At 36.7% G+C, this 14,029-nt stretch overlaps 1 protein-coding gene across 2 annotated transcripts in view; it reads right to left on the bottom strand.

Moving 5' to 3' along the window:
* LOC111983208 (uncharacterized) overlaps window positions 1–13,701 on the bottom strand; it is a 79,971-nt gene extending 66,270 nt beyond the window's left edge. The window contains exons 1-3 of one of the 2 annotated variants that reach the window (XM_065781694.1): window positions 13,405–13,701; window positions 12,842–12,915; window positions 10,661–10,885 (exon numbers count right to left, since the gene is read on the bottom strand). In XM_065781694.1, coding sequence (XP_065637766.1) covers window positions 10,766–10,885; window positions 12,842–12,915; window positions 13,405–13,447 — 237 coding nt within the window. In that variant the 5' untranslated portion in view covers window positions 13,448–13,701 and the 3' untranslated portion in view covers window positions 10,661–10,765. Of the gene's footprint in view, window positions 1–10,660; window positions 10,886–12,841; window positions 12,916–13,404 lie in introns of those variants that run through there. The other variant, XR_010632260.1, reaches the window with a different exon arrangement.
* Between the last annotated feature and the right edge of the window lie 328 nt (window positions 13,702–14,029).

Genomic DNA, 14,029 nt, shown 5'->3' with positions numbered 1-14,029 from the left:
GAACATGCCGCTCAACATCTTTAATCCTTCCCGGCCAAAAGTAGTCTTGTTGTAGGAATTCTGGGGTCTTTAACATGCCAAAATGCCCCAAATTATGTTGTTCAACGATCATCAACTCCCTTAGAGAACATTTAGGCACACATAATTTCAGCCCTTTGAAAAGAAATTCATCCTTAACCATAGATCAGACTTGGCAGGTTGCTATCCCTGTTGTAACTGTTAGCATAGATTACCAAAATGTGGGCCACCTTGGTAGTTCTTTTTGAAAACTTCAAAACCAACGACCTTAGCTTGCATTTCCACCAAGAAATTAGTCCTCCTATTCAACCCATAAGCCACTTTGTTGAGAATTCACAACTGGTGTTTCAAAGAGAAAGTGAATTGTTGCAAAAAAACTTACCCACTTAGCATGCCTTCTGTTTAAACTGGATTGGCTATTGAGATATTTCAAAACCTCATGGTCGGTGTGTAGAATAAACTCATTGTAGACCAAATAGTAACTCCAATGCTTGATGGCTTGAACAATAGTATAGAACTCCTTGTCGTAGGTAGAATACCTAAATTTTCACCCTTTCAACTTCTCACTAAAGAATGCTAAGGGGTGCCCTTCTTGGCTAAGGACACCATCAATTTCCACTCCTAATGCATCACAATTAAGCTCGAATATCTTGTCAAAATTGGGCAAGGCAAGGATAGGAGCTTCGGTTAACTTCCTTCAAAAGTTAGAAACTTTCTTAGGCTTCTTTAGTCCAAACAAAGGACTTTTGTTTGAGACAATTGGTAAGAGGTGCTGCAATGGTGTTGTAATTGTTAATAACCTTCTATAGAAGGTAGCAAGGCCATGGAAACTGCTCACCTCATGAACATTTGAAGGTGTAGGCCAGTCAACAATTGCCTTAACCTTACTTTCATTTATGAACACTCCTTTGGAAGACACAACATACCCCAAGAACACTACTTGATCCATCCCAAAGCTACATTTTTTCATGTTACCATAGAACTTTTCTCTCCTCGAGATGTCAAGCATGAGTTGTAAATGCAGCAAGTGTCCTCCAAACAGCAGCTATACACCAAAATATCATCAAAATACACAACACAAACCCCCAATAGTGGTTGCAACATTTGTGTCATCACCCTCGTGAAAGTGCTTGGTGCATTTGTTGAGCCAAATGGCATAACAAGTCATTCAAATAATCCATGATGCATCTTGATAGCCATCTTCCATTCATCTCCTAGGCAAATTCTAATTTGATGATACCCACTTTGAAAATCAATCTATCTAGCATATCATCCAATCTAGGAATTGGAAAGCGATACTTGATTATGATCTTGTTGATAGCTCTATTATCCATACACATCCTCTAAGAACCATCCTTCTGAGGAGTCAAGAGAGCAAGTACCACACAAGGGCTAATACAAGCCCAGATGTAGCCTTTATCAAGGAGCTCTTGAACTTGTTTTTGCAACTCTTCCTTCTCCTTTGGAGCGATATGATATGCTACCTTGTTTGGAAGGGCTGCTTCCAATACCAAATCAATGGCATGTTGAATGTCTCGCATAGGAGGCAAGTTGAGAGGTAACTTATGGAGAAAAACATTACCATATTGCTATAATAACTCACTGACAACACTATGATAAACCGTTCCAGCCACTATGTTGACTGGAATCAATGCCAAAATGTAGCCACTACCTTGACTTTCTTGAATGAAGTTTTTAGAAGCAAGTAAAGAGGCTGCAGAGGGTTTAGAAGTCACATTTTCCTTCATTGGTAGCAAAGTAAATTGTTATCTTTGCTTTAGGTATAGGTGTTTTTCTTCCCATCACACATCGTTCGGCAATCATATTGTCAAGGCCTTCTAAGAAGGATATGGCATGCATCCATTGGTACTACATCACACCACACTTCATCAAAATACTTCTTCCGGATAGAAAATGGCACCAAGCAACGCTTCGATACTTTCACCTCATTACCCTTCTTGAACCAAGGAAGTTTGTAAGAATATGGGTGATCTTAAGACGCAAACTTCAACTCATAAACTACCTCTTGAGAAACCACACTTTCACAATTTTGCCCCATCAATGATCATATTACAAACTTTTCCTCAAATGTTGCAAGTTGTATAAAAAATATTGGTTCCCAACCAATCTTCTTTGGAATTGAGTTTAGGAACAAGAAGAGTCTTCCTCATCACAAGTGTCAAGCCCTCTTCTTCAAAATCACCACCAACCTCCTAATTTGAAGGTTGATCAAAAATGGGTTCTCCATCTTCACATTCAAGCTCCTCCAACATAAGAGCCTTCTTCCTACAATCCGAAGTTCGATGCCCTGGCTCTCCAAACTAAAAACATTTGAAAGTACCCACTTGTTGCTGTCTAACCCCACCCCCATCGACAGTGGCTGTTTTGGGGTTGTAATAGCGGGTTTAGGGCCTGCTGCTTGCTGTCCAACCTCAGAAGTTTCTCCTCTACCATTAGTACTCGAATTCCCAACCTTATATTAGTTAGAAATCCCCTGACCAGACCTGAAACCCCACTGTCCAGACCTCAAAGCATGCCTAGTTTGTTCTCCACCAATAACGCCTAGTTGTAGGCTTCTGACACATTCCACAATCATAGAAGGCTAAGGACGTCTTGGATGGATGACTTCAATCCGCTTAAGTACCTTGCAACCATTTGTTCTTCACTTTCATTCAAATCTACCCTTACTACAAGTTGGTGAAATGCCTCCATATACTCCTCTACACTACCTTCTTGCTTAAGGTTGTGTAGGTCTTTGTAGAGTGCTTGGGTGTAGTTGAAAGGAAGAAATTGCTCATGGAGCTTTTTCTTAATCTTCTCTCAACCCTTGATCTTGACTTTACCACTTCGTTGACGAGAAGTTTGCGATTTTTCTTACCAAGCAGAAGCTCTCCCCTTAAGGCGAATAGCGACTAGCTTCACTTTCTTTTCGTCCAAAAATTTATAATAATCAAAGACCCTCTCAACAATGTTAAGTCAATTTACAAAGTCTTCCAATTTGAGACTTCCTTGAAACTTTAGAATTTCAACCTTGAAGCAGTAGTCAAGCCTTAGCTCATTTCTTTCCGCACAAGGCCTACCTCATGGAGGAACTCCAAAAGGGTTCTCAAAATGAGCTGAGAGACATCAATAGCCTTAGCAGGAGGCTACAAATGTTGCACCACCTCCATAAGTGGCACAACTTGTCCGCCCTAAGAGGTCAAAAAGGGTGGCTGGTTGTTTGGCTTAAGGGTTGAGTGTGGCTGGCTGTCTGAACTAAGGGTAGAGGGGGTTGGTTGGCTGGCCTGAGAGTAGAGGGTGGCTACAGCAAAGAGTCAATCAACATAATATATAATAAAATCTACATTAATATGCAGGAGAATGTGTATAACTCTAACCTCTTACACCCGTAGTCACAATTGTAATGGGTCCATTTGATGCCAATAACTGCAGCTCTTCCCGTAGGCTGTTAACCTGGACATGTCAAATGTATGATCATGAATTACATTTTTTATTCTAAATAAGTCTCCAAGAAGTACAAGGTATTCTAGTTTGCTAAGGATGATAAGCAGATTTGACAAAACAGGGAAAAAAAGAGGGGGGGGGGGGGGGGGAGGGGACATCTTAAGCTTAACAAAACCTGGCTGTTTGAAAATCGTCTTAATGCAACTTTTATCGCTCTCAATAATAAATAAATAAACTGTTCTTTGGATGCGAAGGACTTTCGCCCTATTAGTCTTATTAGCGAGCGCACTATGAGATCATTGCATAAGTCCTAGTAAATAGGCTGAGATTGGTGCTAGAATAAATTCTATCAGGCTCTCAAAACGCATTTGTTAAAGGAAAGTAGATTTTAAATTTAGTTCTTAGTGCTAATGGATGCTTAGACAATAAACTGAAATCTGGAGTTCCAACGGTCTTACGCAAATCATATTTGAAATTTTTTTTTTATTTTATATATATATATATATATTATTAAATAATAGAATTTGTTCAAAACAGGGATGCAAAACCTATATACACAGGAAGTGTACACCGGAAAACCCCACAATTAAACTAGAAAATTAAAAGGATCATTCATGTTCAATAAATGGGAAAAGGAAAATAATACTGTTGCTGTCAGCCATTCAAACAATGATATAAAGAACAACAATTTCAAATCTAGAACTTTCCTTTTGTTTCCCTACAAAGCTTCTAGTATTCCTTCCTCTCCATATTAGACAATGAGGGATAGCCTTCCAAATTTCCATGTTTAAATGTCGACCAAAGCAACCTTGCTCACAGGCTAACATATCTATGATTCCTTTCAAAATTGCCAAGTGAACCCCAAAGAAGCTAAACATCATATTCCACAATTATCTGGCAATAGGACAATGGAGGAGTAGATGATCAATTGTCTCCTCGTCTCTTTTAAGCATACAACACATATTAACCACAGTAATACTCTTTCGCAAAATGTCTATTTTTAAAATTTCCCCAATGCCACAGTCCGCGCAAAGAAAGAAACTCGAGTTGGTTCCTTAGGCTTCCAAATGCTTCTTCAAAGGAAGGTCAAATTTCCCTAGGAGCTAAAACTCTAGAATAGGACTTAACCTCAAACCTCCTTTGTGCAAAAGGCATCCAACAAACAAAGCTTATCTTCTCCATTACCCGGCACTACAATAACTGATAAGGGCTCTGGCTCCCAACCATGTACCTTTTTTTTTGGGGATAAGTAAGTGTAATTTATTAAATTTGGAAAAGCGTATACAAAAGTATACAAAGATTTAAAAAACAGAAAGAAACGGAAGAAAGAAAGGGAAGCTATAAGATTAGCAATACAAGTGCAATAAATCTAAAAAATCCCCATCAAAGAAAAGGTTGACATGGTAAAAGAGTGTATCATCCATTCGAAGAGAGTTTTCAAGAAAAGAAACTTGAGACATGGTACAAGTGTATCACCCATTCAAAGAGAAGAAATATGGCCCATAAACATCACCATATTTCTTCTCTGTAACCCTCCTCAGCAAAGCCTCTCTCTCAATGCCAAAACACCACAATCACTTCCCCAACAAAGTCTGATTAAACAATCTCAAATTCCTGAAGGCCAACCCCTTCCTTTGAAGAAGTTCACATATTTTATTCCAAATTAACAAGGTGGAATTTGGACTCCTGGCCTAACCCTCTCCATAAGAAATCTCTCTGTATCTTTTCAATGATGGGCTACATCCATAGGGATAGGGAAAAGGGAGAGGAAATTTGTGGGTAAATTAACGAGTGTGCATTTAACCAAGGTAATCTTACCTCCGTTAGATAGATCAAGGCACTTCCATCCTATCTATCTTCTTTCCATCTTCTCCAAGATGGGGTTACAAATGGTTTTAGCCTTGAATTTAGCATCCAAAAGAGGGTTGAGGTATTTCATTGGCGTATGCAATGTCACCAAAACATACACCAACACATCCAGATTCTGAGCTTCCCCAACAAGTACGAACTCCAAATTTCCTAATTGCACCTTCAAACCATGTACAACTTAAAACCATGTAAGAACAAGCCTCAAATGCAAAGTTGATTGGTGTAGCATTAGAAAAATTCAAGGTGTCATCCACAAAGAAGTGTGAAATCATCAATAAATTATTCTCCAAGTGTCCAACTGCAGCACCCAATAAAAATCCACCTTCCACTGCTTTATCCATCATTGACACAAACCCCATGACAATAACAAATAGCATTTTTTATTTATTTATTATTATGTGGTCTGTTTACAAGAAATGAAACTTGCCAGCATGGATAGATAGATGGTTTGTAGTTAGTGGAGTTCTCCTCACGTAGACTGGGTTGCCTTAGCTGCTGATCAAAGTGAGATTTTGATTATGTGGGATAAGAGGGTTCTGGCACAAGTGGACAACATGGTGGGAACTTATTCTGTGTCGGTTTGGTGGCAGGGGGTGGACGACGGTTTTGAGTGGGCATATTCAAGGGTTTATGGCCCAAATGAGAGTAGTGAGAGGGGTTATATGTGGGATGAGTTGATTTGAGTGTAGCAATTTTGGGGAGTTTCGTCGTGTGGTTTTGGGTATCAATATTGTACATTTTCCAAGTGAGCGGATGGGAGGTTCAAGACTGACTCCAGCTATGGAAAAATTTTCTTAGTTTATTGAGGATCTTAATTTGATTGATTTGCCTTTAGAAGGAGGGCGTTATACTTGGTCAAGTGGTACGGACCAGCCTTCAATTTCTAGAATAGATAGAGCTTTGGTCTCTCATGATTAGGAGGAACACTTTCCGGATGTGATCCAACGGATATTACCTCGTCCTGTTTCAGACTATTGTCCAATTCTTTTGGAGGCAAGGGGAATGGCGAGGGGGAAAAAAGCCCGTTCAGGTTTGAAAATGTGGGTGAAGACAGATGGGTTTGCAGATAGAGTTCAATCTTGGTGGAATCTACATTCTTTCTTTGGTACTCCCAGTTTTGTGCTCACAAAAAAACTTAAAGGCTTTGAAAGAAGATATTGTACAGTGGAATTGTAGAGAGTTTGGAAATGTGGGTATTAATAAGAAAAAATTACTGGAGGATTTGAAGAGGTTAGATGCTAAGGAAGGAGAGCTTGGACTCATTGATGTGGAGAAACGTGAAAGGGAAGAAGTAAAATACCAAGTAGCGCATCTTCTTTCCTTGGAAGAAATATCATGGAGATAGAAATCGAGGATGTTATGAATCAAGGAAGGAGATAATAATACTAACTTTTTCCACAAGATGACAAACTCCCATAGAAGGTATAATCATTTGGGTATTTTGTTGGAGGTAGATGGGGTGATATATGAGGAGTTAGATGTGGATGTAGTACAGTTTTATAAAAAATTGTATCAGGAGACAGAGGAGTGGAGACCATTCGTGGAGGGCTTGGAGTTTGAGATATTAGAGGGACAGGGAGGGGATGGCTTGAAAACAAAGAGCATGTAAATTGGGATTTCCTCTTACATATGCTGAGAAGTTGCGGTTTTGGTGAAAAAGAGAGGAGGTGGATTTCTTTTTGAATTTCCACATTCAGATTTTCTATTTTTATAAATGGCAGCCTAAGAAGCACCAACATAGACACAAACAAGACATGGGACATGCCAACACGACAATTCTAAAAATTAGGACACAATGCGACAAGGACAAGACAATTATAAAAAAAAGATAAACATGTATTTTTTTAATATTTCATATTAAAACATATTTCATGTTTATTTTAGGTTTTAGAAGTATGTAACATGCATCAAAATCTTTGTAAACATATCTAAATTTAATTTCAAAATAATGGATCGATGATAGATTGCAAAGTACATCAATACCCAAGAAAAAAAATGTAACTAAACTATTAAACTACCCAGTTTTACATATTAAGTGCTTACTGTTTAAGTAACAGTGCTAATCTTCAATGAACAAAAAACAATTGACATTCAAGAAATAAAAAAGGGAAAAAAAAAAGCCTTGCTTTTTGTTATTGTTATGAGGACATTTAGTAAGATGATGGATAAAGTAGTGAGGGTTATACATTGGGTTTCATGGTAAACGGTTCAGAGAGCAAATCATTGAATATTTCTCGCCTGCTTTGTACAGATGACACATTGATATTTTGTGGAACTAATCATAATACAAGAATGCATTTTAGATATGTCCTTACCAGGTTTGAGGCCATTTCAAGTTTGAAAGTCAATTTGGGGAAGTTGGAAATGGTTTCAGTTGGTATTGTGCAAAATATGGAGGAGATGATACATATATTGGATGCAAAGTTTCAAACTAATCTATGAAATCTCTGAGCCTTCTATTGGGCTCTACTATCAAATAAAACACAATCTAGAACTCTTCATTGAAAAAGATGTAAAGACTCTTGTCAGGGTGGAAAAGACTTTACCTCTAATGTTGCATCAAAAACCCAATATCTCAATACTATATAAGAATGCAAAGACCACCTTGAAAAGGAAAATTTTATTTCAAATGTAAGTCAGAGAATTCTTTCTCGACTGGAGAGTGATGTAATTAGGACTTATAAGAAATAATAAAAGGAGAGTACTAACAAAATAATAAAAGGAGTGGCTTCTGTCACCTTGGTCCTAAGGAGTGGCTTTGCCATGGGTTTGACTCCTCCACCCCACACCCCCCCCCCCCTTTTTCTTCACGCAACACATGTCAAAGACACTTGATTATGATATTTCAATACATTAGATGCATATGATTAAGTTCTATATATATATATATATATTAATTATATTTAAATTTGGCACCTTGCTTCAATTGGGCTAGTACCTTTTTGTCACCTCACAACTCGGGTTTAAATAAATTAATAGACCTTTTTTCTTCAAGCAACACATGTCAAAGACACTTGCTTATGATATTTCAATACATTAGATGCATGTGATTAAGTTCTATATATATATATATATATATTTATATATATATATTAATTATATTTAAATTTGGCACCTTGCTTCAATCGGGCTAGCACCATTTTGTCACCTCATGGCTCGGGCAATACAAGGCCTTGGTGCCTTAAGGTCGCCTTTCGCCTTTGACTACCTGGGGGTGCGTGTGTGACTTATCAATAAAAAGAAATCTGATCCTTTATGTCAAATCTGATTTTTTTGGTGTCTGACCATGAAGAAACAGTTTTTCTGATAGGAAATCGATTCTTTCATTCTTAGGTATAACTTATTCAAGTAAGGCCATCAAAAGAGGCTTGGAATCCTTGGACTCATACCATAACATGCATGCATGGAGCATGAATTAAATGATTATGGGTCTCTATACTAATAAACAGACCAAAGCCAATTGACTAACTTAACCAAGCAGCTGCTTGCTTATTCTTCTGAATCTGGGTTTTTACTTCCAGTCACTAATCATACCTTGAACATGCTGCAAACCAAAGAAAAAAGAAAAATTGGAACTTGATAATATGTGTTTGGTGGACATTATGGTTTTTGTATTATTCTTTTATTCTCGAGCATCATAAGATCCCATAGTTTTTGGATGTGAATTAGATCTCATAGCCATGATTCTTAAAGGTATTAGGGTACTCCAAATTCTGCTTGTGTTTAGAATTGGCATAGGATGCGCTGATTGTCAGTCTGGCTTTTCAATTTCTTTTTCTTATATCAAATAAGATGCTTTCTTGATCACTCTACCTTTTTCTTTATAGAAGATGTAAATTGAGTTAAATTCTTAATCATTTTTAACATATTATAAGGTTTTCTAAGTATTAATTTTTTTAATGCAGATTGTTTTGAAGAAATATAGACACGATGATTCTTCCTCGTCAGTTAAAAAACCACGCAATGACTCTCTAATGGCTCAGGTTTGCCCTTGATTTTATATTGTATAGAGATACTCATCAATAAATCTAGTAGTAGGAGGCTCTCTAAGCTCAAGAATGACTCTTAGCTATTCTCTTATGGTTGCTATGTGCCTTAGATCATGATGCAGATTTACTACTTAAGTTACTTTTTGCAAGCTTTCTCCTGAATCTCCACTGAATATTATCTCTGACTGAAATTATTTTCAGGCTTTTCGGGGTTATACTTGAGTTAATTTGGCTGGTCAATTCAAGTAGAAAGTTACATTCCACAATATAGAGGTGTTTTTTTTTTTTTTTTTTTTTTTGAATAGCCAAAAAAAAAAAAAAAAAACCCACACTTAAAAATGGTTTACCATTCAAGTAATATTTTTTGGGGGGGGGGGGGGGGTGTGGGGNCTTTTTTTTTTTTTTTTTTTGGATAAGTAGTTTATTGTAAAACCTATTGATAGATTAATTATTTATAGAAGCTTGTTGTAGAATTATTGTTAGATTGATTAATTTATAAACGTTTGTTGTAGAACCTATTGTTATGTTAATTAATTCATAGAAGCTTGTTGTAAAACCTATTGTTAGAATAATTAATAGAGCCTAAATTGTGTTAAGCCAATGTTTAAATAAATTAATAGACCTTTTTTCTTCACGCAACACATGTCAAAGACACTTGATTATGATATTTCAATACATTAGATGCATATGATTAAGTTCTATATATATATATATATATTAATTATATTTAAATTTGGCACCTTGCTTCAATTGGGCTAGTACCTTTTTGTCACCTCACAACTCGGGTTTAAATAAATTAATAGACCTTTTTTCTTCAAGCAACACATGTCAAAGACACTTGCTTATGATATTTCAATACATTAGATGCATGTGATTAAGTTCTATATATATATATATATATATTTATATATATATATTAATTATATTTAAATTTGGCACCTTGCTTCAATCGGGCTAGCACCATTTTGTCACCTCATGGCTCGGGCAATACAAGGCCTTGGTGCCTTAAGGTCGCCTTTCGCCTTTGACTACCTGGGGTGCGTGTGTGACTTATCAATAAAAAGAAATCTGATCCTTTATGTAAAAGGTTGCACAATAAAATTCTACTAAAACAAAGAGAGAGAGAGAGAGAGAGAGCTATCCAAGCTAAAGCCTAAAAGACTATATGATTGAAAAAAAAAAATTAAAAATCTAAAATGAGGAGGAAATAATAAAGAGGTGATACAGAGAAAGGAGAGAGAGAGGGAGGGAGGAGCAAAAAAAGAAAGGGATGAAATATAACTTTTTGAGAGGAGAGAGAAGAAATCAAGAAAGAGGGGGAATTGCTTGAGTGGTAAGAGGTAGAAAAAAAAATAATAATAAAAAAAAAAAAGAATAATGGGGAAAAAAGCTGAGACTCTTGCCTTAGCACCTTGAACATGGTGTAAGGCACCCACATAGCTCGCCTAGGCTCTAAAGGCAAGAACCTCACCAAAAGTGCCTCCCCTTAGATCCATAGAGGTGCCTTGGTGGTGTCTTGCATCACCCAGGCACCTAGGCAAGTGCCTAACTTGCCTTTGGCTACCCTGCACATACCCAATTGATCTTAAGTTAAGTTATAAAGCTCACCAATAAATTATAAGCAGGAGGTGCCAGCTGAGCTAGAGCTCACTGAGAACATAAATGATGAGATATTGAGAAAGGTCCACTCAAGGATTTGACTCCCATAACATATCCTACTTCTATCATTCCACCCACAGCTCAAGTAACAATTTTAAGATTTGAATTGGGAACCTAACCCAATCACTATAAATGAGGCTACACATTTATGGTGACAGGAGATTGCTACAAAATATGGGAAGGAATGGGATGCTTGGACTTCAGGTTCAGTTAGAGTACCTCATGGTTGTAGCTTGTGGTAGAGTATAAGAGCAGGTTTGGGCCACCTTGCAGCAATTTGTGTATTTTGAGTGGTTGATGGCTCTCATTTAAGATTTTGGCATGATTATTGGTGTGGAGGGAAAGCTCTTAAAGAGCTGATTCCTAACTTGTGACTTGTTGCCTACTTGTTTGATCAAAATGCCTCAATCCATTCAATCCTAGATTGCCTGGTATGTGGGGTAGGTTGGCTCCGAAACAGGAGAGTTCACAAAGTTTCTCATGATTGGGAATTTGAGTAAGTAGAAGCTTTTCTAGATCTTATTTATCCAATATCCCTAGGAAAGGGAGGTGTGATAGGATGCTTTAGAAATTGCAAAGGGGTGAGCCTTTACTGTCCGATCTTATTATGAGGCTCTTCTTAGCACTCGTGCTAACCCTTACCTTGGAAGAGTGTATGGTTAATGAAGGCTCCAAAGAGCCTCGCTTTTTGTGCAGACAGCAGCATCAGAGAAAATCCTTGTGATAATCTTACCAAGCATGGATTTACCTTGGTTGGATGGTGTTACATGTGCCAATGTAGTGGGGAAACAGTAGATAGTTTATTGATTTATTATGAGGTAGCCTATGCTTTATGGAGCCTAGTTTTTAGAACTTTTGGGATACCATGGGTGTTACTGCAGAGGGGCATAGATCTCTTGTTTGGGTGGAGGAATTTGCTTGGGAAGCACTCTCTAGAAATTTGGAATGTGGTACCATCATGTGTGAAGTGGCTGTTGTGGAAGGACAGGAATAACTGCACTTTTTGAAGATTCCAACAAATCACAATTCAGTTGGAAACTTTGCTGATCAGAAGTCTTTTTGATTGGTCTTGTGTGTGGGGTCTTAGTCTTACAAATTGTAGCAATCTCATAGATTTTACAGAATCTCTTATATTTTGTGCATAACATTTTTAACTCTTTTAGGTCATGAAGTACTCATCATCGTGAGCATAAAGTAATCTATTTTATTAATAAATTTTTTATTACTTACAAGAAAAGGCAACGCATCACAAAACTTGATTACTCTAAAACACAGAGTTTGGAAAGTCACTTCATCTACTAAATATGCACAATCCTCCACAAAAAGCAACAAAGAACAAAAAAGGAATAATTTCATTTAGTAGAGAGGTACTTGGAATAAAGGAATAATTTTATAAAACTACTATTAGACCAGCTATTTTCTATGGTAGTGGTACTAAATATTGGGTTGTTAAGAAGCAACATATTCATAAAATGAGTCTAGCTAAAATGAGAATGTTAAGATCGTTAAGTGTAAATATGTGAAAAAAATAGAATTCAAAATAAGGAAATATTCATAAAATGATTATAGCTGAAATTAAATAAGTACTTTGGTATGACTTCAAACAGAATGACATGAAAAAAAAAAAAAAAAGCGTGTGGATCAACCTAACTAATTCATCATAGATCCATAGCCAACTCAAACGATTCTAAGGCTAATGCTTATATTTTTTTTTTTTTTTTGGTTGTAATAGAGGTACTTGGAAGATAGATGACAAGCATTTTTTTTTTTTTTTTTGAAGTAATTGATTAGGAAAAAAGAGGACATCATCAAAGTACAAGGGAAGTGAGAAATCTTAAAAGAGTTAATAGACAACAAAGTACCTTAAAAGCACCAGAGACAAAATCAGATACAGTTGGCATACGTCCTTCTTGCGCAAGTATTGAACCAACAATACCTAAAAGACATAAGATGAAGTACTCAGTTAACAAGGAGTTTCCTTCCTTTCAAACAAGCTTATATAAATGTAAATTAACTTCTACATATTTCGAAAAAGGAAGATATCACCAGTATGGCTACACCATTACAATAAAGCATAGTACATCACATCCAAATACCACTTCATAAGTTCAGAAATTCCTCTCAAGCCCAATAGCCGGCACGACCACAATGCCTAAACCACTTCTACCTTCCCAAATGGCAATTTCTAGAGAAACAATTTGTAGTTTTTTTTTTTTTTTTTTTTTTTGATAATTCAATAATTGAGGAAAAAAGTGGACGTCTCTCTTGGAAACATAAAAGGTATCAGTTGAGTTACAAGGTTTTAATTTTATCAGAATTTAAAAAAAAAAAAAAAAAAAAAAAAAAAAAAAAAAAGCTCACGAGTTCTGAGTTGAAACAAAAATTGCAGAGAATCGGAAAGGAGAAAAAAAGAGAAAGCACTGACCTGCGCCAAGAAGAACGGCCACCTTGCCAATCTGGAGAGCCATCGCCGCCTATATATATATATATATGTATGGGATGGCAGTGTGGGAGTTGAGTGGAGACTAATATGTGTAACTGTACGGCATTGAATTCTCCGCCTCTGAAGCAAATAGAAGAGACGAAGAATGATGGATTGTTGGACAAGAAAGGGTTTGCGCCTCTCTGTTTCTCTCTCTCTCTCTCTCGCTCTAGAGTCTAGAGTGAGAGAAGTGCACCGGGAAGACAGAAGAATTGCTGGCGTCAATTTTACTGTTCAATTTCCGTCAACCAGTTAGTTGAAACGTAAGATGGGCTAAAAAGCCCAAATAGAGGCAATCAGGAGATTTTTGTTATGGGCCGAAGGAAAGGCCCACTGTTGTTTCTTTTCTTATTTTTCTTTTTTTGAGTGAGTGAAAGGCTAAAATTTTACTAACAATCTTACAAACTGATATGTTAACAATCACAAAAAAGTAATTCAAACATTCATTAACTGTGTTATGATCATAGTTTTTGTCAAGTCATATTATGAACATTTTGTAGTACCTTTAGGCTTTAGCATTTTTGTTTTCCTATTAAGGCTTTCAAAATATGAGACTAATAGAAACCTA

Source organism: Quercus suber, unplaced genomic scaffold (genome assembly GCF_002906115.3).
Source record: "Quercus suber isolate HL8 unplaced genomic scaffold, Cork oak 2.0 scaffold_275, whole genome shotgun sequence".
NCBI classification, from domain to species: Eukaryota; Viridiplantae; Streptophyta; class Magnoliopsida; order Fagales; family Fagaceae; genus Quercus; species Quercus suber.
Note: the sequence above shows the minus strand (reverse complement) of the source record. Positions and strands in the feature narration are given on the sequence as shown.